Source organism: Prionailurus viverrinus, chromosome X (assembly GCF_022837055.1).
Source record: "Prionailurus viverrinus isolate Anna chromosome X, UM_Priviv_1.0, whole genome shotgun sequence".
Lineage (NCBI taxonomy): Eukaryota > Metazoa > Chordata > Mammalia > Carnivora > Felidae > Prionailurus > Prionailurus viverrinus.
In genome coordinates, this window is record NC_062579.1 from 12917526 (window position 1) to 12945378 (window position 27853).

Genomic DNA, 27853 nt, shown 5'->3' on the forward strand with positions numbered 1-27853 from the left:
AGGATGGCTTCGCTTCGGAGTTCATTATACTAAAATAAAATAAATGACGTGTCATTTGGAGTTTGGGAGAGTGTGGTAATTCTTTTAGGGTGCCAGAATTCATTCAGTATGCTATTACAGTATTACAATATTACCTGTATCATGTGAAGAGAATTAGCCCATCTCCCAAGATGTAATATGGACTCAAGAAACCATTTACTCACCTAGTAGATCTAACATTGAAAAAAAGATTACTCCTACGAAACACTTTAGGTTCTCTGTTAAAAAACATTTCATTACACACCGATTTTGTTAATGTATAAATATGCATCTGTTCATACTTTTCCCATGTAAATAAGGGCAAAAAATAAATAAGAACTACAAAAATAAAAATAGCCAACTTATTATCAGCTTAAATGGAAGTAGTAGTAGTCATAATTTAAAATTCAGTAACCAGGGGCGCCTGGGTGGCGCAGTCGGTTAAGCGTCCGACTTCAGCCAGGTCACGATCTCGCGGTCCGGGAGTTCGAGCCCCGCGTCGGGCTCTGGGCTGATGGCTCAGAGCCTGGAGCCTGTTTCTGATTCTGTGTCTCCCTCTCTCTCTGCCCCTCCCCCGTTCATGCTCTGTCTCTCTCTGTCCCAGAAATAAATAAACGTTGAAAAAAAAAAAAATAAAATAAAATAAAATAAAATTCAGTAACCAAAATGTCACCCTGGATGGCTTTGGAATATATTATATGGTAATGAATTAACTTTTCCATTACTTTGAATTTTGGGGTACCCATTATCCAGTAAATGGTTTGGGAATTGAAATTTTTCAATTTATAATCCACAAGCAGATAATTCAGTTGCCAAGAATATGTACTAACATACTGATATCTTTACATAGTAATCATTGCAAATATGAATTTAACACCAATACGTAACCCTGTGAATTAATGAAAACATATGGAATACACTCACTATGGAACAGCTATACAGAGTTAAGAGCAAGGAGATGTTTTCTCATTCACCTCGCAGTTAATTCAAGGTTTCCAGCATTCAGTTCACCCATGAACTGCATCAAAGATCAGCAACACTGACACTTACGGGGTTTCTGACCTGACAGCCTCTGTGCTGGAGGTGCAAGATCAATGCCAGTGAAAAACAACCAGAAAGGCACACTGGCCTATTCAAAGTCAAAACCCCTTTCCTGCTTGCCCTTTGGTAATGCCTGACCTGTTAAAATACTTCACTGGCACCTGACTCTTCTCCAATAATGCTTTAAAATATGTGTTTAGGGGCGCCTGGGTGGCTCAGTCGGTTAAGTGACCGACTTTGGCTCAGGTCATGATCTCGCGGTCCGTGAGTTTGAGCCCCACATGGGGCTCTGTGCTGACAGCTCAGAGCCTGGGGCCTGCTTCAGATTCTGTGTCTCCCTCTCTCTGCCCCTCCCCATGCACGCTCTCTCTCTCAAAAATAAACAAACATCAAAAAAATTTTTTTAAATAAATAAATAAAATACACATTTAATGCATGGAGAGCATCATTCTCTTCCCTAACCTATATACTCTGGAAGGTGTAAGTTCCTACTTTTAGTGACCTATCTGAGCCTCAATTAGAACACGAGCAGTTTTAAATCTATTCAGTTTCTGGAACCGGCACACGTCCTACACATGCCATCTTCCACCTCAAAATGAGGGCCAGAACAGGCCACCCATCCTTTTCTCCTTTTAAAGCCTTCATATTAGTTCTGAACTTGTTTTCAAACAGAAATGGGCAGGCCTACAAACCACAGACAATAGCATAGCCCCATTTTTTTTCATACCTATAAGTTTTCCATGAACCTCAGCCTGATGACTTCTGCTGTTTCTGGCTAATCAACTAGATCACATCAATCAATAACCAGGCAGTTACTTTTTTAACGGTCTTCTCTGCCCACTGGTCAATTAATTCTAGGGCAGGATAACTCCTACATGCACTGTAGAAAATGGAATAGTCTTTTTCAGACTGAAAGAATATCATTAATTCCTGCACCTATTCAACAACGATCTGACTCTAAAGAGTGATGCCACTTTCCAAAGTCCCATTAAATGAGGTCCTGAGGCTCCCACATTCAGACCACAAGGCAAGGATAATGGAGGTATTTGCAGGAGGCTCGAGGGACTCTCACAAAGACTGATGTTAAGACACTCACACTAGAAAAGAGGAAAACTACAGAGACCAGGTCTACATGTTCACTTGCCTCGGTCTGGGGAATAGGATATTGCCACGGTGGATGAAGACAGGCGCTTACTCATGGGAGGCTCCGTCTGCTTTGGCAAATTCATGGCTGATGTTGAAAGTTTGTCACATGCTGCAGAGAAACGCATTAAAGACATTGGTATTCACACCATTGTAGATCGAGAAACACATATCCCAAAGTGTTCTTCCTGTCCTCATCCACACGTTTCCTAAACTGCTGTGGCACAGCACACTTCTTCCATCATCCTGCTACATACTTAGCTTATCTGGAAATGCCCAGGCCACAGCAGTCATCAGTCTGAAGCAGGATCTTCTCTTCAATTTCAAATGTTCAACCTCACTCAACTGTTCAACTAAAGCCACACTAATCCCACCAGCAAATCAACTCCTTGTGTCCAGGGACTTTTAAGCACATTCAGACTACACAAAAACAAAACCAGTCTAGACACAGAGACAAATCACCACTGGAAAATGTTCTATGGTCTGAGACTGAGCTGAAACCAGACTTTCTGACAGTTATCTATAGGCTCAGGTTGGAAGAGAAGTAATGTGTACTGCAAGAAGCTGTATTTAAAGCAGAACCACCTTTAGCAGTTGGTTTCTTCCTCTTCTCAAGAGATGGGTTCACAATGGCCCTTTCTCTAGTGCTGTGACTATTTATGGTTAGGATTTTAACATATGATCTGGGATCTGGTGTTCTTAACTTGCAGCCGTTATTTTATTTTAGACTGGTTTCTAAATTAAACCATTATAGCAAATGAAGAGGTGCTGATAGTGCCCTGCCACGCCCTATCAAAGCCTGAGGCAAAAGGAAAGATGTATGCCCTTGGCTTTAAAGGAAGCAAACTCATTAATAATATTTTCAAAATGTACTCCTCTCCTCATACTGTTTTCAAATGTGAAAATTGCCATGTTTTACAATGTGTCCTCATCAAATGACAATCTTAAGTAATTTTTAATTGTCTTAAGCTGGAGTGAAATTATAATAAATTCTATTTTGGTATAAATAAAATATTTAAATTTAAAATGATATGAGATTTGGTGTGCCTGGGTGGCCTAGTCAGTTAAATGTCCGACTTTGGCTCAGGTAACGATCTTGCGGTTCATGAGTTCAAGCCCCGTGATGAGCTCTGTGCTGACAGTTCAAAGCCTCAAGCCTCCTTCAGATTCTGTGTCTTCCTCTCTCTCTCTCTCTTCACTTCCCCCACTCATGCTCGTCTCTCAAAAATAAATAAAAATATTAAAATTTTTTTAAATGATGTGAGTTTTAATAGACCTACTCAATTTTTCAGCATTTTTTCTGAGTACTTCAATGTTCTGAAAAAAAAAATTAACCAGTAGAAATTACATAAAACCAAGTGTAAAAGGGTACACATTTCCCCTTTTGCTGTAGGCTCCATTATGGCTGACTCAGTATGGTACTCGTCTTTAGAAATTGGATATTTTGTTCATCATGGATTATTATGCATTTAGATTTATTCAAATACTAATTCATCTCGATAACTGAGATCTTTGGTAAGGCTTTAAATTGTGTGTCCAAGTCACATATTGTGCTTGCCTCGCCCTGGCCCGAGCCCTGCGTGTGATTCCCAAGGGGTAATTATCAACTCCTACCTACTGCCCCTCTCTGTTAAGGAAAGACCAGTGCCACACTACATTTAACTTGGCCCATGCAGCAAAGTGTCTGCTGCTCAGCAACACCAGTAAGGATTTTTCTTTGTCAAAGGAATGCTGGAAGCCAAGGATATTTATTCCTACTGCTGTAACTTGACCTTCTGTATTGCTGATAAATACTGCATCCCGTTTACATCTTGTTTTTCTTTGCCAGTCAAAGATGGATTAAATTTCTAAAGTCTTTATAAAATGGAAGCAAAATTTTACCAATTCTGCTCTTGTTCTAGGCACTAAGAATTTCCCAGGCCTGTATCCAAAAACAGAGAGCCTATTAGATAGAGTAAATCAAAAACAAAGGAAACTTATCTCCTTTAGATTTCCAGTGCTGGTACCGATAAACTCACTACCACTCTGTCTCAAACACCTCTTCCAGGAATCTATCACATTAACACACAGAACTCTCTAAGGGCACAGGTTTTGGTAACCAGAAGTGACTGAAACACCTTACTACTTCATGCCTAAAACCAGTAATTAGTGAGAGTATTAAAGATCTAAATGCACATAAGTCAAACACTGACAAGATTTTCAAGCAGCAGTTGGTGAGCTAAGGATGAAATGTCTCCAGGGCACTAGGGTGTAAGGCATGCACAGCTCCACGATGACAGAGGAACAAAGAAACATGGGCATGTCATTCACAGTTCTAGAAAAAAAGTTCTAAGGGGTCAGTCTAAGAAATCAACTGTAAGAGTGCTTGAGACAAACACGGTGATGGAGGAGGATGATCAGTACAGTCATCACAAAACGCCACGGTGCGGTGAAGCTCAGATATACCGTTGGTGGACTCGGCAGCGGTGGCACTGGTCCCTGGGTCCGGAGGAAGGGTGCTGGATGCTAAACCTAGAGGAGGGGGTGGGGTATTTTCTGATTCACCTACACAGCAAAAAATCAGAGCAAAGAGAGGTAAAAGAAAAAAGTCCCAATTTCTGGTTGAGTTTAGTTTCTAACTAGGAAATTAGAAAAAGTAACTGAAATAGGTTATTGACTTCTCCAAAAGAAAATAAAGTATATTCACTGACAGAGGGTAAAAGCACAATACAGAGAAGTCAAGAAACTGTACTACAAATGGAATCCATCTGTTTTCAGAAAAAGCTAATATACAACTCCTGTGTAACAGAATGACAAAATCACAGTAAAGAAGGCACTGGAGAGGGAAAAGCTACCCAGAGACTAGTAACAATCCACACATTACATTAAGCACTTGAAAATTTAAAGATGAGTATGAACTGGAAAATGAAATAAATAAGTCACCTTGAAACAAAATGGAAAGAGCAACAAAAATTAATAATGAGGAGGGAAAAGCCCCAGCCCCTTTTGGAGGGTAACCGCTGCTCAGCCTTTCTGGGTCACACTGCAGTAGTGACTTAGGCTACTGCCATTTGACCTTCCCTGAAATCAGAGTATACCTAGGCTTGCCATGTGCATCTGGTTAACCAGGCTCTGCATTCATTTTCTTTGCTTTTCTTTTGTTTTACCTCAAAAAGCCCAGTTACTGTATCAACTGCTGTTTGCTAGCAAAAATAATGCACAGACTCCCTTCATGAGAAATACATATACAGGAAGGTTGGCATCACAGCTGATAAAGGTACCTGCAGATAACTAGAAAGCATGCCCCAGATCCCGTGGGCAGCCTGTGCCCACAGTCTCCTGCTTGCCCCATGATCTCCCACCTGGGCCCTGCAATGCAGGGACAGCCCTACACTCACCATCACGTCCTCCAGGCCCTGTGGCCAGTGAAGCTCCCCACGAGCACTTCTTCTTCATCTCCAGTTGCTGTGTGCGCTCCAGGGACCGACGCATCATCGCCTCCAGCCGCTCCTGCCCAGTTCACATAAGGGAGAGCAACATTAACCACCCAGCCCCACTGTGCTGCCGAGCTTCTCTTCTCGGTGCTCAGGGTGAGTCACCAAATGGGTCTCTCTGTGTTAAGCATCCAAAACCTAGGCACACGTGCTCTACATCACACCATCGAGATCTTAGTGGGTGGAGAGTAAACAATGCAGCTAGTGCTGGCTCCCAGCCCCAGGGGACAGGCTACTGCGGCAGCCAGGCCTTGATTTGTTTAAGAATAATGCCAGACAAGCATTAACTCCTTCAGGCCTGTCTCACGTCCCATTTTGCCCTATCTACTAGAACTAGAATTGTACTCTGGAACCAAGTGCATTCTCTCTAGTAGAAAAGCATAAAGCATTCTCATTTGAGAAAATTTAAATTAAAATATAATTTCAATTTTTGTAGTCTTAAACATAACTTTCTGGAGTATACATACATGGCTTTGAGATCTACTTTACCAAGACCCATTTTCATCTTAGAACTTCTTAAAGGGGAATCAATCGTTTTCTACATTGTAACATTTTCCTGCTACATAGTATTCTGGGCATAATGCTGCATATTTCAAAATTTATAAGAGACAAGAGTAGGGAACCTTCTGGCCACAAAACAAAGCATCGATGCATTCTCAACAGTTAGACGGGGGGGGGGGGGGGGTGAGGAGAAGAACTAGACAGTTTCTAGCCAGAAGAGAAAAAACAACAACAAAACAAAACAGGCTTTTCTCTTACCAGAGCATTTATTAAAAAGCACTCTCCTATGTTACCAAAGTGTTATATTCATAAACTTGGGTCTGACGGCTGGCAAATACTTCCTTGGCACTGGAGTGAAGCTGTTCTAATTTTGCATTCTCCACCACCCCAATGACATTGCAAATACCAAATCCTCTCCCTGACTCTACTACAGAAAGCCTGAAGCAAGGAAAACAGGTACATGCTGATGGCCCTTTTGCCTTCATAAAAGCCAACCCTGAGACACTTTAGGAATGCTAGCCCAATCTAAAACAAAAAGATAACTATTTTCTCATGGCTTGAATAAAAACCAAGCAAAATTAATTCAGGGAAGCACCAACTGAGTAACCATGACTTCAAAATCAGGGAAAGGCTCCTCCTTTATTTTACTTACTAGAAACACAGAAAGGTCGCTTAGGAGGTGTCTGGACCTATCCCTTCTGTCTATACCAGAGAGATGGGATGTGCATTATCTACATCTCAGCTTCCTCTGCATAATTTTTCTCTGAATAGCACTTTGCTAAGACATGGTCTCTCCAGGGACCTCTGAGTAGAAAGGGGATTTTTTTTCTCCTGTAAATCTCAGATTTTTATTTGCTCTAGCTTTTGGCTGAGACTCTACAATTATGAGTGTGCATTTCCTAGCAAAGTCCTGTCCTCATGACCCTGGCCCATTAAATTCTGACAGCCAAACCTCAGGGCCTACCCCAAGAAAAGTTGGGGATTTGGAGGGACTAGAACTTCTTGACTATTTGACACTTGAAGTACGGTCGCTTGAGACCAGGACTGAAAATTATTTCATTATATGGATTTAACATGAAATATTTAACCAGTGACCTAATACAAGTGTTGAAACTTTTTACCTTGAGTGAATTTAGTATTGAATGGGTTATGGGAGATTTCCTACATGCCAGAAGGATCTCACAAGACACTCTTTCATTTACTAGGAGATCAATGACAACAAAGAACACCAAGACTTGTCAGCCAAACTGAGCAGCTATATAGGGGTATAATTACAAGAGAATGCTCACCCAAAGCCATACCTACTCCTGGACTGTTCTGTTACCTCAAAGAAAAAAAAAACCTCTGCCATCTACCCCCCTACCCACTGAGTTGCTGCAAATTCCACTGTTAGAGATACATTCCTTCGAATCATAAGGAGGTTTATGAAAATGAAGCTATCCTTAAGAGAAGACACGATTACTCTGTGTCACACACTTTTGCAGAGATGATGAAAAACAGGTGGTAATCAAACTCTATGGTATGAGACTTATGGAACTCAAAATCATCAGAATGGGATAATTCAAATATGTCAAAGCACTGGTCCACTTCACTCTTGTTAGAGGTTAGTCGTATATTGTATTATCGTGTGTGTGTGTGTGTGTGTGTGTGTGTGTGTGTGTGTGAGAGAGAGAGAGAGAGAGAGAGAGAGAGAGAGAGAGAGAGAAGAGAGAGAGAGACACAGACAGGGAGAGGGAGAGAGAGAGAGGGAGAGAGAGAGAAAGAGAGATGAAAGGAGGGAGAGAAGGAGGGAGAGGGAGAGAGAGATTTTTCTATTCCTTCATTGGATGGAATGGAAATAATCCTAGATTTGGAGTCAGGAAATATGGCTTCAAATCGCACCTCTGCCTGCCACTTTCTAGCCCTATGACCTTGAGTTAATAATTTAACATCCTTGGGCATAAGTTTTCTATCTATAAATGGGGATGATATTGATATTTTTGTAAACTCCTATGTATACTTACCTAATTAAAGTTTTTTCCTCACGTTAAAAAAAGTGGGGATAACAGTACCCATATCACCAGATCACTCAAGTCTATGAGACAATAACTAGCATAATATGTCCTTAACCAACATTAGCTGAATCCAGATTTGAAGAGGAAAATTATTATTATTTTTTAAAAATGTTCATTTATAATTGAGAGAGAGAGAGATAGCACACATGCGTTCAAGTGGGGGAGGGGCAGAGAGAGGAAAACAGAATGTGAAGCAGGCTCCAGGCTATGAGCTATCAGCACACAGCCTGGTGTGGGGCTTGAACCCATGAACCATGAGATCATGACCTGAGCTGAAGTCGAAGTCGGACACTTAACCAACTGAGCCACCCAGGCACCCCTAAGAATTTGCATTTCTAACAAGTTCTCAGGTGATGCAGATGCTGCTGGTCCTGGGACCTCAATGTGAGAACCACTGGTTAGAGGAAAGGCTGAGCATAACAGAGCATGCGAGAACGTTCAATCACACCAGAATAACACTATTAATAAATATTATAGCTGCATACTGCATACTGAAATTCCTGCCAAATTCTCATTCTCCTGAGTATCACTGGATAATCAACAGAGGATGGGGAAAGGGCAAGGTAGATTCTTGTCCTGAGAATGTCCTCTACTGGGTAAGCCTTAGTGGAAGGAAGGAATGAGGGGACCTCACCCTTGACCCCTTTAACTCTGGCCTTAGGTCTGCCTGGATGAACTCAGAGGAGAACCAAGACCAAGGTGAGCCACAGAGTTGGCTGAGGAGTGTAAAAGGCCTCCAGCAGGACACTGCCCAGGCAGTGTCGATGACCCAGACAGCCATCTCTAGCAGGAGTGGAGAGCTGGCTGTGCCTTTTCCACTGCCCTTACTACATGTGTTCTGGGGAACAGTGTGGGGACAAGCCCCCAAGAGGTTCTCAGTAGGGCTCTGCAGAAGGTCTTTCTCTTTACAAACAGATGTCTACATCTGGCCAGAAGGCCATATAGTCACCATGGCCCCATGCCAGCCAATGCCCTCTGAGAGTGGCTAGCTCTGTTTAATGAAATTTTCGTTTTTACAGTCAGCCTGGTGGATTTTTCTAGGTATCAAGCAGTAAGAGTATGAGAAGTTGTGATGTGTCAAAAAATCCCACAGAAATGAAGCTACTCTTTGAAAGAGGGCTTTCCTGGTTATCTGTTTAACATGAGGACCATGGAGTTGGCTTCACCAAACTCCATTTCTCAGGGGCTCTAGTCAGGAAACCATACTTCGCCAAGTGGAGAATGGGTGAGTATATTGTGTTGTTAGTCTTAACCCAAGTAGGTGACAAGGGTTTGTTCCAGAAGCCTCAGTTTTGGGAGCTGTGTGGCATGTAAGAATTAGAAGAACCCAATTTGAGGAGAAAGCAGCCTTCAGTGAGGGAATGAGCTCAAGCTCAGTATCTCAAGTGGATACTGGACACCCCCTTCCCCAAGGACAGGCCTGACCAGCCTCCAGCCCTTCCAGTCCTCAAAACCCCAGGAAGTCAGGCTGTTTGTGGTGCCCACTTTGGTACTAGTAGATAGGAAGCCTCCTGGCCAAGTCTGGGGCTCACCCACACAGACATGAGGAGTTACCAAAAGTAACATCATGGCAACTCTATGGACATGGAACCAGACCAGGGCTAGGAGGGAGGGGTGGAGTCAACAGGTCTTTTATAAGCTCCTAATACCAGACCCAGAGATGTAGGACTTGGTGGGCAACCTGAATACTTACTAATAAGCTACAGAAGCAAAATGGGCTGCAATGGAATGAACCATTCCTATAGAGACTTTTCCCTGGTTGACAGAGACAGAACATGATAAGAAGAAGAAAAGATTGGAGAATCTCCACAGCCATGTGCCAAGCAGGCAGCAGCACTGCTGAAGATCTCCATCGAACCATGAAGGCAAATGCACAGGGTTTCCTCTGGAAAGGGGCTCCTGAAGTGCAGACCTATCCATCCTCTCCAAAGATCACCCACAAGAATGCCAAACAGATCTCGGTACCAGCAGACTGCTGACGCTGCTGTGGTTACCAGGCTGGCCTGTATGTGGAAAGTCCCTAAGCTCCACCTGGGACTCTGGGGGCCCTGGGGGTGGGAGCAGTGGCAGAGGACGGCTGCTGTTTCCTTGTGTTGCTACACAACCACGGGAGGCCCAGGCTCTCAGCCTTGCCCTTCTGTGTCCGGGGAGAAGACGGAAGCAAGCTCAGCTTGTATGTGTCATGACAAAGGTCAGGCAGCATCCTCCTCCACTCCCCACCATCACCCATCTTAGGGGTGAAAGGAAACACACAAAGCAAATAGAAAATTATCTGGAAGTGCAATCGCTAAAGATTCAGCTGAAGTCACCGAAGGGAGTCTAACATTTCCGAACATTACTCTGTACAAGGTGCTTTGCTGGGCACTTTCACAAATGTCATTTCCTTGGGGTGCCTGGGTGGCTCAGGTGGCTGGGCATTCGACTTCAGCTCAGGTCATGATCTCATGGCTCGTGGGTTCGAGCCCCACATCAGGCTCTATGCTGACAGCTCAGAGCGTGGAGCCTGCTTCGGATTCTGTGTCTCCCCCTCTCTCTGCCCCTCCCCACTTGTGCTCGGTCTCTCTTTCTCAAAAACAAACATTAAAAAAAATTATAAAAAAAAGTCATTTGTGACCACCTCTGTTTTGGGCTGAGGAGAGTAAGTTAGAGGGTTATGAGCAGCTATGTGACTCACCCCCGGCTACCAGCTTCCTAGTAGTGGAGCTGGGATTTGCACAGGGAACAGATGAAGCCGTGTAGCCATCAGGCCACAGCCAGAAATGGCAAAGTAGGGCTAAGATCCTTGCAATGACTTCCCTTTGCTAAGAGGAACAAAGAAATCGTTATCGTATCATATCGTATGGTATCATATTGTATTTTAGAGAGAGTGTGTGTGGGCAGGGGAGAGGGGCAAAGGGATAGAGAGAATCCCAAGCAGGCTCCACGCTCAGGGTGGAGCCCGATGCAGGGCTCAGTCCCACAACCCTGGGATCATGACCTGAGCCAAAATCAAGAGTTGGATGCTCAAATAACAGAGCCATCCAGGCACCCCAGAAATCGCCATTTAAATAAGGGGTGTATAGGCAAAGATGGGTCTAACTGTGTGTGTATGTGTTCATGTGCACATGTTCATGTTTTTTTTTAATTTAAAAAAGAGGAAGGGGCAAAGATATATAGTGATAAACCATTCAGCAATTTAAAAAGATACCAAATTTATTCAAATGTCTCTGAATCCTATAGTGCTAGCGATTAACAAGCTTCTATATTGTTCATACTAAATGATGAGTCATTAGATCTTATGAATAAAAAATGATCATCACCTGATACAAGGCTATGATTACATCCTTAAAATATAGTTGTTAAGAAAATCTATACCCCAACTATGCTTTCTAAATATATTTTCAAAGTTTAGTAACAAAGGACTCTGCAGAGGTAATTACATTCCATTTCTTTTTAAAAAGGTAACTGGAGAGAAAGGATGATTAAAGCAAGGAACCACATTAAAATTTAAATATACTAGCATCTTTGTAGTTAAAGGAAAACTATTTGCTTTTCCAGCTATGAAATATGAGGACCATCACCCTCTGCCCTCACCCTCTCCTCTGCCTTCAGGTCCCTTCCTCCAGCCTCATGTCTATCCAAGAGGCACAGGCTCACAGCACAACCCCCAGGGCTATATTAGCAGGTCCCTATCCATAATTCCTTCTGAGTCTCAAACTCAGAGAACATTAGGTCTGGAAGAGGCCTTGGAGACTGCTAAATCCAACCCCTCACTTCAGAGATAAGCAAATATCCAGACAGGCCAATTGGCTTGTCCAAGGTCACAGAGCAAATTAACACCTGAGTTGAATGAGTAAGTCTCTTCATTCTTATTCCATTGTTGCTTTCACTATACCATGTCTTGCTGCTGAGAGAAGACATGGTATGAGATGTTTTCTGTACCCTAGAGCTAGGCAGGACACTCAGATGCCCTTGAGCACCAAGCCCCGTGTGAGCCACTGAGAGGCTTGGAGGTCCTTGGACCTTACCTCCTCCTCCCGGAGTTTCTGCTTCCTCTTCTCTTCCACAGCAGCCCTCTTCTGATCCTCCCGCTGCCGCTGCTCTTCCAGTTTCCGCCATCGTTCTTCGATTTGCTTTTCATACTGGAGCTTAGCTCTTTTCTGTTTCTCCAGGATTTGCTGCTCCCGGGCAGCTGGGGGAAGGAAAGCAGAAGAGAGGTGTCATTACCAGAGCACCCCATGCTGTTTGGATTAAGACCAAAATGTAGATACAAGACTGAGACCAAAAAAGGAGCCCAGTGGGATTCTAGGCTATAGTGACTGAGATGAAGGGTTCTGGCATGTCTGCCACTAGCTGGGTGACCCTGAGCATGCTAACCACATAATCCTCTTCTGTGAAGTGGAGACCATCATGTCCGCAAAATCACAATGTTGTGAAGATTAAATGAGGCAATGCACGGAAAGTGCACAGTAACTGCCCTACACATGGAAGCTACAACTATTGCTATCATTAAGTGAGACTTGCCACAATGGGCAAGCCATACACTAGGTTGAGAAATGAGTTCTAAGGGTACATACACTAAAAAACATGTTAACTATGCATTTCTCATAATTAAGACATTGACCTAGGCAAGGGGGTATAAACTCAAGACACTCCTCTCTCAAGACATTTCCTAAAACTATCTACCTGGCTGTGTCAGGGAAGGGTTCCCTGGGAGATGCAATGTGTAAACCAACCACCAGGAGGCAATCAGGAATTTGAAAGCTCATTTGTCTCAATTCAGTGGGGAAACCACTATTTACCTACCTCCCAGTACCCTGTGGGGAATACATCATACCCTTCTGTCTATAGCTTGCAAGAGGTAAGACAGCTTTTCTCAAATGGGTTCCCATTCTAACACAGAAAATGTCTTAACTGCTTATTTTCTCAGTTCTGATGATGGCCTTTCTAGATGCCCTAGAGAGAGCATAAGTGAGGGCACATAATGGATGCCTGAGGGGGCGGGGTCAGTGATTGTTTCTCATTTCTTTACCATCTTATCCACAGTCTCTAGCAGAGTATCTAGAACACAGCAGAAGTTCAATGTTTGCTACATAAGTATAGATTTACCCCCCAGTTCTTCATGTTCATCTAGCAATTGTCCTAGCTCTCTTCCCATTCAGTCATAAATTCCTAAGGATCTTCAGAAAACACACCACCACATCTTTATGCCTTTGTACATAAATAGCCAAAGGGCACAACTTACCAAGACATTTTTCTCTCTCTTCTCGTCTTTCTTTAGCTAGTCTTTGTCTCTCATCAGATCTTAAAAATCCATCCATGCCTATAAAAAATATAACATGATGAAATTATTTTTCCCTCTTTCCCTATCTGGTGAGGGTAAGGGGCCACTGGTCCCACACCCTGGGTCTGGCCATACACATACATCATCCATCACCATCACCATCACATGGGGGCCCAATCCACCATTCCCCACCACACACACACACACACACACACACACACAGACACACACGGCCAGGCCCTGAGAGCTGAGGGGTGACAGTCACAGCTTCACACTCACCCACCAAAGTGCTATAGTGGCCCCAATACCAATCCTGGAGAACCACGCCCTTTCCCTAGTCCTCTGTCCCCAGGACTGGCCCTGGAGGGAGTCAGAAAGTGCTGTTAAGTGCCAAGGAGGTCTGGCAGTGTGCAGAAAAGCACACAAGGCCTCCATGAGCCTGGCTCCTGGGGAGATGAGAAGCACAAAAGTGGACACAACTATTACACAGATAGTGAACATTCTATTTTCTGAAGGGAGCCAACTGCTGAGGGACATGTACAAGCTCCTTGAGTAAGCACTGAGAAATATAACATTGAATTTTGACTTTGGGTTCTGTTAAATATGCTCCAATGTCAATCTTAGTATTTTATTTTTTTTACATTTTTTAAAACACTTATTTATGTGTGTGTATGTGTGTGTGTGTGTGAGAAAGAGAGAGAGAGAATGAATGAATGAATGAATGAATGAATGAATGAATATGAGTGGAGGAGGAGCAGAGAGAGACAGGGAGACACAGAATCTGAAGCAGGCTCCAAGCTCTGAGCTGTCAGCACAGAGCCTGATGCAGGGCTCAAATTCTTGAACTGCGAGATCTTGACCTGAGCTGAAGTCACATGCTTAACTGAGCGAGCCATCCAGGTGCCCTCAATCTTAGTATTTTAGAATCAGAAAAAAGAAATATAATGTGCTCCTGTTTGTCATTTAAATACCTACAACAAATAAAATGGAATAGATGACAGCCCCCCTCCACACCCCCTGACACAAAATGTCCAGGAAACAACCTAGGAGCTCTGCATCTCTACCCATCTTCTACAGGATCATAAAGAGCTTTTTGAATCAAAGACCAAATGATCTTTATGGTCATTTTAGGATTAGAAATAATTTACTGCACTCAGTCACAATCAATCATTCAGGAGCATTACTTATATAATGTTCAGGCACAACATCTTAGAGAAATCAGCTTCTGTGTTAGTACAACCAGATTCACTTTCATGGTGCCTAGAACCTCCTTTCTCGTAATAGCACATGCTGACTTTATTGTGTGCTTTGCTGCCACAGTTACTGCACCCCTTTTGGAGAGGTTCCTGTGACTGTCCAGGGGAAAGACCTGGAGACTTGGACTCAGTGTAGGTAGGAAGAATACAGACAGGGATGGATGTGATAAACACCAGATTGTCACAACTTCCCATGAGCATCTGATTTTGCAACCTGGATTATGTATCAGGCATACTGAAGCTCAAGACTGAAATGCTAGAAAATCAACCTGGACTATAAGTACCATTACCCATGTTTGTTTTTAGTCAACTTTTTTTTTAAATGTATTTTTTTTTTTAATTTTTTTTTCAACGTTTATTTATTTTTGGGACAGAGAGAGACAGAGCATGAACGGGGGAGGGTCAGAGAGAGGGAGACACAGAATCGGAAACAGGCTCCAGGCTCTGAGCCATCAGCCCAGAGCCCGACGCAGGGCTCGAACTCACGGACCGCGAGATTGTGACCTGGCTGAAGTCGGACGCTCAACCGACTGCGCCACCCAGGCGCCCCGAAATGTTGTATTTATTTTTGAGAGACAGAGCATAACCAGGGGAGGGGTAGAGAGAGAAGGAGACACAGAATCCAAAGCAGGCTCCAGGCTCTGAGCTGTCAGCACAGAGCCTGATGCAGGGCCTGAACCTGAACCGTGAGGACATGACCTGAGCCGAAGTCAGGCACTCCATCAACTGAGCCACCCAGGTGCCCCATGTTTTTATTTAGTCAACTCTTAATAATTATGATGCTACCAACAACATGATCATCATCAAGAATTTGAAGGCCCTACAGAGAACAAACTGAGGGTTGATGGGAGTGGGGGGTTGGGGAAATGGGTTATGGGCATTGAGGAGGGCACTTATTGGGATGAGCACTAGGTGTTGCATGTAAGTGATGAATCATGGGAATCTACTCCTGAAGCCAAGACTACACTGTATGTTAGCTAACTTGATAAATAAAAAATAAAAATAAAATAAATTGAGGACACTAATCTAAAAAGAATTTGAAGGTCCAGTTTCTTAGATCATCATTGCTGGCTCCCCACAGTCTGATCTCAAACTCTCTTCCCAACTTGACCTCAGCACTGGCCCTTTCTTCCACACACCTTCTAGCTCAAAACACTCTTTCTCTCACATCCTCCTTGTACCTATTAAAACCCCACCCACCTTCAAGATCCCACAGTTCCCCAGACCCCATGATGCTCTGTGCTCCCACACAGTTGGCAGAACCCTCATTTCATTCTTCCTGGCTGCAGAGTTCTCCTCTGACTCAGTCTCCCTGGGAGGAGGGAGAGGCTATGGAGGCAAGGGTGGCTTACGTATTTCTGGGTCACCTCAGCTCAGGGCACTGTCCCCCAATAGTGCCCCTGAGGTGTACATACAATGCTCAAAGGTAGGCATGTAGTCAGTGAAAGGGAAACAAAACCAGGTTTCTCTTTTCTCTGGCACTTTCAGGCTCTAATATCTCCCTCAAGAGTTTAATTAATAAGAATTTTTCTGTGTGAAAAGTTACAAAGAGAAGCTTAGGACCCCTGAACAGATGCTTGTTTCTGTCAGCACCTATATCAACCTGTCCATCCTAGAGGGACCTAACTTTACTCTATTGCCCATGCCACCTTTCAGATGTTTATGGGCCTGCCCTCTATCTGAGGTACAGCCAAAGAAACACTGAAAATGTTCTTCAAAAAGAAGAAAAAAACCTGAAGGTTTAAAATGGCCAAGCACATTTGGAACTGGCCACATTACCCAGAGGCTTTACAAACAGAAGTCACTCTGTTCCTGGGATATGCATGATTTTAGGCTTCCCCCTTGTGGCCACTTGCAAGAGTCACAGCTACAAATCATTTCCTTTCCAGAAAATTTTCATTATGCTCATAGTCATCATCATGTGCTTCATAGTAGGAGGTGACGCAGTTCCTATGCACTTCTTGGATTTACTTGGCTCAATCACCCTATGACGGAGTAATCTATTTCAACCCTCATAGGTTCAGAAACGGAGGCACAAAGAGGTTAATTAACATGTCTGAAGTCACACCATCAGAAAGTGGAGAAGCCAGATCCCAACCGAAGAATCTGACTCCAGGACTCACACTCTTAATTACTGCTTTACTGCTAAGGAAGAAATGTAACAACTTGATCTCCATGCCCATGAACGAAAGCTGTGACCCAGTATCACACACAGGGAAAAAAAAATCTCATCCTTGTCCCAGGACTAAGCCTGCAAATGTGGAGAGAGGTATAAATCTAACTCATCAGAGAAGTATCAAGTAAGCACTGCTGTGAGCCAAGCACTGACCGGCTGGGCGCAGATCTGGCCACTGCTCAAGCAGACTAATTATTTGCTTCCTCTTCAAACTAACGGTTTGGAAATGTTTTAGAGAGGCTGATGCTGGGTGGGTAAAGGGAGTAGCCAGAGAATCCTGGAGACAACTATGAAAAGCAATTCTCCTTTGGCCTGAGGAGGGTGAAGTGACTCAAACAGTCCAAAATGGGTAAACTAGAGTCTCTGTACAGTCACACGGCAGCCACAAGCCACATATGACTACTTCACTTTAAAATAATCAAAGTTAGGGGCGCCTGGGTGGCTCAGTCAGTTAAATGTCTGACTTCAGCTCAGGTCATGATCTCACAGTTTGTGAGTTTGAGCCCTCGCGTTGGGCTCTGTGCTGACAGCTCAGAGCCTGGAGCCTGCTTTGGATTCTGTGTCTCCCTCTCTCTCCGCCCCTCCCCACCCTTGCACTCTGTCTCTGTCTCTCTCTCAAAAAATCAATTAACATTAAAAAAATTTTTACATAAATAAAACAATCAAAATTAAATGCAATTAGGGGCTCCTGGCTGAGTCAGAAGAGCATGTGACTCTTGATTTTGAGGTTGTGAGTTTAAGCCCCATGGTGGGTGTAGAAATTACTTAAATAAACTTAAAAAAATTAAATGCAGTTAAAAGTTTAGTTTCTCAGCACACTGGCCACATTTCAGGTACTCACTAGCCACATGAGGCTAGTAGCTATCATACTGGACAGCACTTAAAAGAGAAGTCTGACAGCTCCCTCCTGTGATTCTCTCCCTTAACACTTAGCTACTCTGGGACACATGGATAAGGGAGATCTCAGAGTTCTATCAGGGTTGAGTTTTGCTGAATAATTGAGACTGGGTTAGGGCCTCATTTCTCCACACAGCATCAGCCTCTCCTGATTACAAGAACTGTCAAGCAATCATTTCTAGAACATTCATGTGAAGAGAAGCCAAATAATTAACTCATATCTCCATCTTCTATCTTGTAACTTTCCATGACCATGCAGGAGCCCCAGCTGAGAGGCTCCAGGCTTATCTTGGGGTAGAGCATGAACCACACAGCCCCTTTTTGTTAGGGGCCATGGACTTAACCAGTTATTACCATTAGTGCAACACAGTCAGAGGAATCAAGGCAGATCATGATTAACACAGCAAAGGCAATTAATACACGAACATTAACAATACCAAGAGACCTCCTCTAAAGTCATGGTATACTTATAGGTTAATGCTGAATTTGGTTCCTAAAAGTAGCCTTCTTCCTGTATGGCCTGAAACCTTAAAGTGTTTATAGTTTTCTTACTGAATCAATCATCCTTTGTCCGTTGTACCTTGTACTATATGCATATTCTTGTCTCTCTTTTATTAAACCAGAGACCCAATTTTATCTCTGAACCCCATGAGAACAGATGGAGAATAGAACTTGCCAGGGGGTAGGGAAGAGGGGCAGAAGGGAGGAAGTAGGTGGCTACAAAAGGGCAGCATGAAGGATCCTTGTGGTAATGGAAATGTCCTCTATTCTTAACTGTACCAGTGTTACTGCCCTTGTCGGGATAGTATACTGCAGTGTTGCAAGTTAGTGCCATTGGGGGAAAGTGGGTAAAGGGTACCTGGGATCTCTCTGTAGTATCGCTTATAACTGCATGTGAATCTACAGTGACTTCAAAACAGAAAGTTTAATTTAAAAGAATCTGGCCCAAGAGTGAAGGCCTTAAGGAAACCCAAGACAAAGAGGAGCAGAGGACACCTTACTCGAGGTGCCCCACCTAGGAAAAGGACAAGGAGTGCCCATGTCAGAGCCACACCTGCCCCATTCCTGATGCAGTAATGCTTCCCAGGAAAAGAGTGTTCAGGTAATGTGCACCATTAAAATGGAGGCCTTTTCCTGGGCAATTCATCCCTATGGAAGTGCGAATGAAATGGGGATACTGAGCAGCTAAACAACTATTTCATGTTAACAGAATAGCATAAAATTTCATGCTTCACTGATGTGCTCTTGCTTGGAGTAATTTCCCATTATCCTTGGGCTGCAGCAACACATTTTTTTATTAAATTTTTTTTAATGTTTATTTATATTTAAGAGACAGGGAGAAAGAATGTGAGCAGGGGACAGGCAGACAGAGAGGGAGACACAGAATCCGAAGCAGGCTCCAGGCTCTGAGCTATCATCACAGAGCCTGACATGGGGCTTGAACCCACGAACCGTGAGATCATGACCTGAGCCAAAGACGAACGCTTAACCGACTGAGCCACCCAGGTGCCCCTGCAGCAACACATTTTTAAAAACTAATTTTAAAATGAATGAATTTTATTAGCCTGAGCACTCTCTCACTAGAATATTAATGAACTGTTATCAATTATTCATGGTACTGGTAATAACCATTATCAAAATACAACGTTTTCAGGGGAAGCCAGCTGTGTTCGACTTTCAAAAATTAATTGCATTAAATGAATTTTAGGGTCCTCTGGTTGGCTCAGTCAGTTAAGTGTCCAACTCTTGATTTTAGCACAGGTCATGATCTCACATTTTATGGATTCGAGCCCTGCATTGGGCTCTGTGCTGACAGTGCAGAGCCTGCTTGGGATTCTCTCTTCCCTCCCCCACTTGTGCACATGCTCTCTCTCTCTCAAAATAAATAAAAATAAACTTTTAAAAGAATAAATGAATTTTAAAGAAACCTTCCCAATCATACTCATATCAGTGCAACTGAGTCAGTGTCCAGAAAAAAGAAAGGGAACCATGAATGAAGAGCTTATCAAATGGGAAGTCCAATTCCAGCCAGCCCCCTCCTGTGGGGGGCTCTCCCCTCTGTAGACTGGCAGGCATGGATGCATTCACCTCTGTGGTGACTCATCTAAGTACATGAAGACCAGTGGTTCTCAACTATGGCTATGCAGTGGAATCACCTTGATAGCTTTCACTTAATTACTTGCTTACTTATTTAATTTGAGAGAGAGAGAGTGCACACAAGCAAGAGAAGGGGCAGAAGGAGAGAGAAAATCTTAAGCAGGCTCCATACTCTGTGAGAAACCTGATATGGGGCTCAATCCCATGACCCTGGGATCATGACCTGAGCCAAAATCAAGAGTTGGGCCCTCAAATGAATGACCCAACCAGGTTCCCCATAGAGCTTTTAAAAAATGACAGATGCATGCATCTCCCTCCCAGAAGCTGACCTACTATCTCAGGTGTAGCCAGGGTAGTGGTGCTTTAAAAGCTTACATATGATTCTAACATGCAGCAGGAGGACTGAGAATTATCCTAGCCCACTATGTCTCCCACTGAGGTATGCATCAGAACCAGCTGGAGGGCTTATGAACTCTGACTGAGGGATGGCACCCTCAGAGCTTGTGATGGAGTGGTCCTGGGGTGAGCCAGAGAATCTGCCTTTCTAACAAGTTCCCAGGTAAGGCTACTGGTCCAGGGCCCACATCTTGAGAATTGCTGTTCTAGACTATGCTGATCTACAGGGCAAGGCCCTGCCTGTAGCTCCTCTGTGGATGTGCAGAACCCAGCAGAATGTGGGACTCGAAGTGGGAAGGAAGGAATGCAGAGAGATGATCCATCACTTGTCTGCATCACCCCCCTCCCAACACAGCATTTCCCTTTGCCACAGTTGTTACTGCCCCACATGCTACAGTCTAGGCCTGTTCATTTACCCCTTGCCCTCTAAGCTCTTGTCTTACCTCTGAATCCCCAGTGCCTTACACATGGTACTCAAATACTTACTGAATGAACAGACCATGAATATTATGTCCCACTGACCAAAACCTCCCCATTTGTAGATCATTTCAACCTTCCATCAGTAATGTCTATAAAAACAACTAACATTTTTAAGCATCTTTGTACCTGTTATCCTGCTGGAATTAGGCAAGGAGTACAAAGGTAAATAAAGGAAAGCAGCTTTTCCTACTATGCCTCTTGCCTCTAAAATGAATCTTCCCTCTAAATTCCATCAGTGCTGTTCCTCTCTCAGCCATTTTCCCTCTTTAATCCAAATTTGGGTCCCTCTCTCTTTCATTTGTGGTTCTCAAGCACAAGAAGCTCCACCCTCCACAGGCCCTCTCTCATTGTCCCCCTTTTCAATCCATCTATTAGGATATATAGGCTTCTGGGGTTTTTTGTTTTGTTTTTTTGTTTGTTTAGATTTTAAGTAATCTCTACACCTAATGTGGGGCTTGAACTCATAACTGAGATCAAGAGTCACATGTTCTACCAACTAAACCAGCAAGGCACCCCAATATAAGCTTCTTTTTAAAAAGATTTTTAAAGTTTATTTTATTGTGAGAAAGAAGAGACAGAGGGACAGAGAGAGAATCCCAAGCAGGCTATCAGCACTACCAGCACACAGCCCGACATGGGGTTTGAACTCACAATCTGTGAAATCATGACCTGAGCCACAATCAAGTGTTGGACGCTTAACCAAGTGAGCCACCCAGGCGCCCCCTGATAAGCTTAAGGGAAAGGCCCAAGTTCCATTTCTTCCTGTAGCCCTGATGGCCTAGTATAATATTCTGTACACATTAAGCACTCAATAAATAGTGAGTTCACAAGCACCTACTATGTGCCAGGCCTGGAGGGGATATTAAGACACACATTTCCTTATTTCCTATGATCCTCTGACAGCATCAGGACAAGGACATCACTCCTGTGGCTTCTGTATGACCTGACCCACTCATATAACTTTAGAAGACTCAGTTTCCCATACTTAAAAGGGATATGGAATGCCAGTTCTGGGGTCTCACCCTCTTGGAACACATCACCATGCTCTGAGAAGGCTAAATCAAACAGCAGGTCTCAGGGAAGTGCTCCAATCAACAGAGCCAATAGCTACCGCCAACTGCCAGCCTCTGAGTGTGTCACCTTGGCCCTCCAGGTGTCCCTCAGTAAATATCTCAAGTGAAAACCTCCCAGCCAAGCCCAGGCAATACACAGAACCCTGAGAAAGAATGCAACAATACAGACTGCTCAGTCTTAGTGTAGTTTGTTACACAGCAATATAACCAGAAAACCAGTCCACCGACCAACCAACAGCAAACAAGCAACATTTTCTGATCCCTCAGCATACAGGACCCAGATTATGCACCACCCTAGAATGCTCAGTCTCATGGCCTCACCAACCCTGGACCTTGGCCACTTGTTACATTTCTCAGCCATAATTGTTCCAGGGATGGTTCATGTAGTTGCCTCACTCACCATGCCCTGGAAGCTGCTCCTGCCACTGCCCCCAACAGAGAAGCCCCCATGCATGGCACCAGCTCAAAAGGAGTAACATAAACATCTTGATATTGACTAGGCAAGTCCTACAGAGACTTCCCACAGAGGCCAAGAAACATGACCCAGAGGACAAAGGGATTAAGGCCCTGTAGCATGCACTCTGACTGAGACAGGAAGGTGAAAACAGATGAATTGGTTGCCCTTCTTCCGACCAGTGAACTGCTCTGAGTCACTGGGATTCATAAGCTCCCTGGACATGGCCTGTGGGTCCAAGCACCACTAGCTGTGTTAGGTTGCAAGGTGGTGGTCAGCTTGATGATGCAGCAACTTTTATTTCCTCTCCTTCCTTCCCAGGCTCACATACCTTTCCCCTCATTGTCAGTTCCCAGGGAGCATACCCTTCAATAAAGTGCTGGTAGGTGTAAAAGAGGAGTGGAACCTGTACATGAATGTTCACAGCAGCATTATTCATAACAGCCACAAAGTGGAAACAACCTAAATGCACATCAACTATTGACTGGATAAATAAAACATGGTATCTCCATATAAAGGAATACTATTCAGTCATAAAAAAGGAATTAAGGAGTTGATGGACTGTTAATGGGTGCAGGATTTCTTTTAGGGGTGCTGAAAATGTTCTGGTATTAAACAGTAATAATGGTTGTACAACGTTGTAAATGTACCAAAACGCACAGGAGTTTACACTCCAAAATGGTAACTGTTATGTGAATTATGTTGCAATAATTAAACTCTGAAGAAAGAAAAAGAAAACAAAATATAAAACCACCTTGTAGAGGGCTCCACAAGATTTAAAATCTATGGCCTAGTGGGGTGCCTAGGTGGCTCAGTTGGGTAAGCATCCGACTTCGGCTCAGGTCATGATCTTGTGGTTCATGACTTCGAGCCCCGCGTCGGGCTCTGTGCTGACAGCTCAGAGCCTGAAGCCTGCTTCAGAATCTGTGACTTCCTCTCTCTCTGTCCCCTCCCCAGCTCATGCTGTCTCTCTCAAAAAAATAAATAAACGTTAAAATCCATGGCCTAGTTAATCTCATCTGTGGCCTTCAAGTGTCCCAACTTACTGGTTTTACTTTTTCCTCTCAAGTATCTAAATGATATATCTGGTTCCAACAAAACATTTTTCATAGAACAAGAATGCATGTGGCTCATTTGAGCATGTAAAAATCATATATATATATATATATATATATATATATATATATATATATATCTGCCACACAATCTCAAGATCTTTCTTATATTGTATAAAATGGGGAGAAAAATGATTGTTTCCAAGTTTAAAATTTTTTTTTTTTTTTCAACATTTTTAATTTATTTTTGGGACAGAGAGAGACAGAGCATGAACGGGGGAGGGGCAGAGAGAGAGGGAGACACAGAATCGGAAACAGGCTCCAGGCTCTGAGCCATCAGCCCAGAGCCCGACGCGGGGCTCGAACTCCCGGACCGCGAGATCGTGACCTGGCTGAAGTCGGACGCTTAACCGACTGCGCCACCCAGGCGCCCCGATTGTTTCCAAGTTTAAAGAAAGAGAAATAAGTCTGCTTTCTGTTTAAATATATATTTTTAATGTTTATTTATTTTTGAGACAGAGGGAGAGACAGAGTACGAGTGGGAGAGGGACAGAGAGAGAGGGAGACACAGAATCTGAAGCAGGCTCCAGGCTCTGAGCTGTCAGCACAGAGCCTGACACACGGCTCGAATCCACAAACCAGGAGATCATGACCTAAGCCAAAGTCAGATGCCTAACCAACTGAGCCACCCAGGCACCCTTGTTTAAATATTTTTAACTTTTAAAAATGTATTCATTTAATTTTTTTAGAGAGAGCAATCAAGCAAGTGAGCACAAGCAGGGGAGAGGGGCACAGGGGAAGAGAGGGAGAATCCTAAGCAGGCTCCACTCTCAGCATGGAGCCCAACACGGGGTTTGATCCTAGGACCCTGGGACCATGACCAGAGTTGAAATCAAGAGTCAGACGCCACTCTGACCAACTGAACCACTCAGGTGCCCCATGTCTGCTACTGTTTGTTTAAAGGGGAGGAGATGAAAAAATGTGAATAAATGATAAATGTGCTATGGTAAATAGTTATAATTATATGAAATGATATATGTGAAAAACTTTCCATTATGCTAAATGCTCATGAAATGTTAGTGGCTATTATTTTTAGGGGGGTTATATTTGGAGATTAAAGATATGGAGACTCAAAATTAAGTCAAGAGACCCACCCACTGTCATATTAAGTAGGAGGATTCTCATTATTTCTCTGACCCTTAATCCACTGTGAATTTTCCTAGACTGTGCTGCTCTCCTTGGGGAGGAAAGGTAGGATCAGATTCAAATCAATGAAGGGCAGGAAGGTGAAAATTCCAGGAAGGGGTAATGGTATATGCAAAAATGCTCTAGAAAATAATAAAGCCTGAAATTTCATTGAACTTCAATCCTACCAGTCTACATTGAAAATCATTGGACAGAATCTAGAACCTTTTTCATCTTTGCATGAGGGTAGTGTTTTTGTTCAGAAAGTATCACATATTCCTGACTCATATTTTTCAATTAAAATCTCAAAAATAATTACAATGCCAGAGGGTCACTAAATTTTCAAATTAAATTTCGTTTAATGTGGAACTAAATCTCAATTCTCAGTAGACCTTGTCAGCATCCACCCATACTTCGAGATAACTGCTTTCTGCAGTGGATTATGATGAAAGCCAACAATATCAACAGGTAAAGAAGATTCTTGTTTGGCAACCTGATTTTTCTTCAAAATGAAATTCATATCCATTAAAGACACTCTGAGAATAATAAATCAACCCTAACACTGTTAAAATCAGGGCTTAATCATACCAGTGTACAATGCACAAAAATTCCCCCAAAAGTAAATTTAATAATGCCTGATCGGTACTTTTGAGATCCCAAATCAAGGAATTACAAGTAGAAGAGCTCTCAGAGGCCCAATTCAACCCTCTACTTGGGGGGAGGGGGAGGGGGAGGGGAGGGAGAGGGAGAGGGAGAGGGTGAGGGAGAGGGTGAGGGAGAGGGAGAGGGAGAGGGAGAGGGAGAGGGAGAGGGAGAGGGAGAGGGAGAGATTTGTTCCCTTTCATCCACCAGCAAAAGAACTGTCTTTATCCTCTTGGCTTCCTCCATCTGCCCATCAGATGCGGTGGATCAGTTCTTGGGATTTTGTTATACAGATGGCGGATGTAGGTAAAAGGGCTTCAGGACTGCAAGAAGTGAACCAGCTTTGATTAAGTGACTTTAGCAAGGGGAGCAAACCTACATGAAGGAAAAAAAGGGAGAAGAAGTAAGAGGTGGACATGGGAGTCAGAAGCCAAGTTAGGGCTGCCTTTGTGTATATGTTCTGCCTAGGAGGTAAACACAGGAAGGGTTTCAAGAGACTCCTGGAAGGTATGGTATGTATAACACTGGGAGCCAGAAGAACAGGCAAAGAGTTGCAGGTTAAATTCAATCCTCTAACACTTTCCAAATCTCCAGTAAAGATAGAAATTGCTTTTAATCGCTTTTGGCTACTGAGTTCCATTTCTTTGGCTATCACATGAATTTCTAGTATTTATTTTAGAAACAAATGCCTAGGCAGAAACTTCAGGGGAATCGAGGATTACAGAAACCCTTCAGTGGTCACCAATTCCACTTTCTGTCTCTGATAATAGCAGAACTGGGCAGCTTCAAGTGCAATTTGTGTCTTGGAAAGATACCATTTCTCCCAAAAGCTTAATAACTCATCTGAGAATTTTGGGGGCAAACACTAATCCAGTGATTCTCAAACTTTAACACACATGAGAAGAATCCCCTGGAAGGCCTGTGAAAAACAAATTGCTGGGACCCACCCTCAGAGCTTCTGATTTAGTAGGGCTGGCAGGGCCTGGGAATCTCCATTTCTAACAAGTTCCCAGGTGATGCTGATGCTACTGGTCTGAGGACCACACTTTGAGAACCACTGATCCAATCGATTTCTCAAATGCTATAATCTTCTGAACTGGTTTAAATTCTATTTTTTTAAAGATTTTATTTTTAACTAATTTCTACACCCATGTGGAGCTTGAAATCACAACCCCTAGATCAAGACTCGCACGTTCTACCGACTAAGCCAGCCAGGTGCCCCTAAATTCTATTTTCAATGGTAAGAAAAAGTCATTATTACCACTTAATTCACTACTTTCAACATGTCTTTTTTTCAAGGATGATGTCATAATTTATACTTTTGAATGAGGCAGGGCTAGAGCTAGCTTTTATGTTCAACAGCCACTGATGTACTAGGATGAAGGTACAGATATCCAGGCATCAAAATAAATTTTAAAAAATATATACAGACACTAAAGAATCCTTGAAAATAAAGAAGTGGGGAAATATGGAACTACATAAGAATATACACAAATCTATGCTGTTCTTATGTTTTTATAAAATATATTCTTAAAGGCTTCCTTTAAAATAGCTAACTGAGGGGCGCCTGGGTGGCGCAGTCGGTTAAGCGTCCGACTTCAGCCAGGTCACGATCTCGCGGTCCGGGAGTTCGAGCCCCGCGTCGGGCTCTGGGCTGATGGCTCAAAGCCTGGAGCCTCTTTCCGATTCTGTGTCTCCCTCTCTCTCTGCCCCTCCCCCGTTCATGCTCTGTCTCTCTCTGTCCCAAAAATAAATAAACGTTGAAAAAAAAAATTTTAAATAGCTAACTGAATTATAGTTTCCAGAACATTCAGATGTGATAAGAATATTACTGACTCAAACGATCCCTAAATGATTTTCCTAAACAAAAATTGCACAACAGAGAGAATGACAAGTTTTGTTTTTTGTTTGTTTGTTTGTTTGTTTGTTTGTTTGTTTTTTTAAAGTGCAGAACTGGGTGAAGTCCAAACAATCGCGAAGAGCATAGCAGTTTGACATTAAGGTCGAACAATAAGAATGACTCTCCTCCTCACCATGGAACCTGGCACATAATCATCACCAAAATGCCTCAAAATTCTCTGCAGAGGGTTACTGGAAGAAGGCAAAAGGGTGAAGTACTATAGCAAGTGCTCTCAGTCCTGTCTTCTATACAGTGGAGAGAACAGCAATCCCTATCTTACTCACAAGGAGGATTAAATGGAAGATCACAGGCACTGCTTAACTGTGCTCACCACATAGTAGGAGTTCAACAAACTGAGCTATTCCTTGTGAACCATTCCAGCCAGACTGTTCCTGTTTGGTGCTCTTCCTCTTCCACTACTGAGGTCTTCTGAAAACCAATCCTGCTACCTTTCCTTAGTGGGGCAATTAGATAGAGTGCATGCAACAACACTAGGCTAAAACCAGGGCAAGCTTTCTTTTCCCATAAAAATTATACTAGAATGGGTATATATACACACGTATACACACACACACACACAAACAGATAGATAGATATAGATATGATTTCTCATCTTCTGCTAAGAGTATCAATTACCAATCATCATTTGTATCTACACATGTAGACATATGCCCCTTCTGGTAAATCAAAAGAAATGAGATTCTGTCTTTAGCAGCATAAGTAGCTTCTTATTGAGAAAAGAATATGTA

At 43.2% G+C, this 27853-nt stretch overlaps 1 protein-coding gene across 7 annotated transcripts in view; it reads right to left on the minus strand.

Annotated features, from left to right (window-relative positions):
* MAP7D2 (MAP7 domain containing 2) overlaps positions 1–27853 on the minus strand; it is a 108771-nt gene that overhangs the window by 41632 nt on the left and 39286 nt on the right. For all 7 annotated transcript variants that reach the window (XR_007149043.1, XM_047844652.1, XM_047844651.1 and 4 more), the window contains 4 exons: positions 13455–13532; positions 12238–12401; positions 5580–5691; positions 2204–2314 (listed from right to left, as the gene is read on the minus strand). Coding sequence is in view for 6 of the 7 variants with exons in the window: in XM_047844652.1 (XP_047700608.1) it covers positions 2204–2314; positions 5580–5691; positions 12238–12401; positions 13455–13532 (465 nt within the window). In the remaining variant the exon portion in view is untranslated. The remainder of the gene's footprint in view (positions 1–2203; positions 2315–5579; positions 5692–12237; positions 12402–13454; positions 13533–27853) is intronic.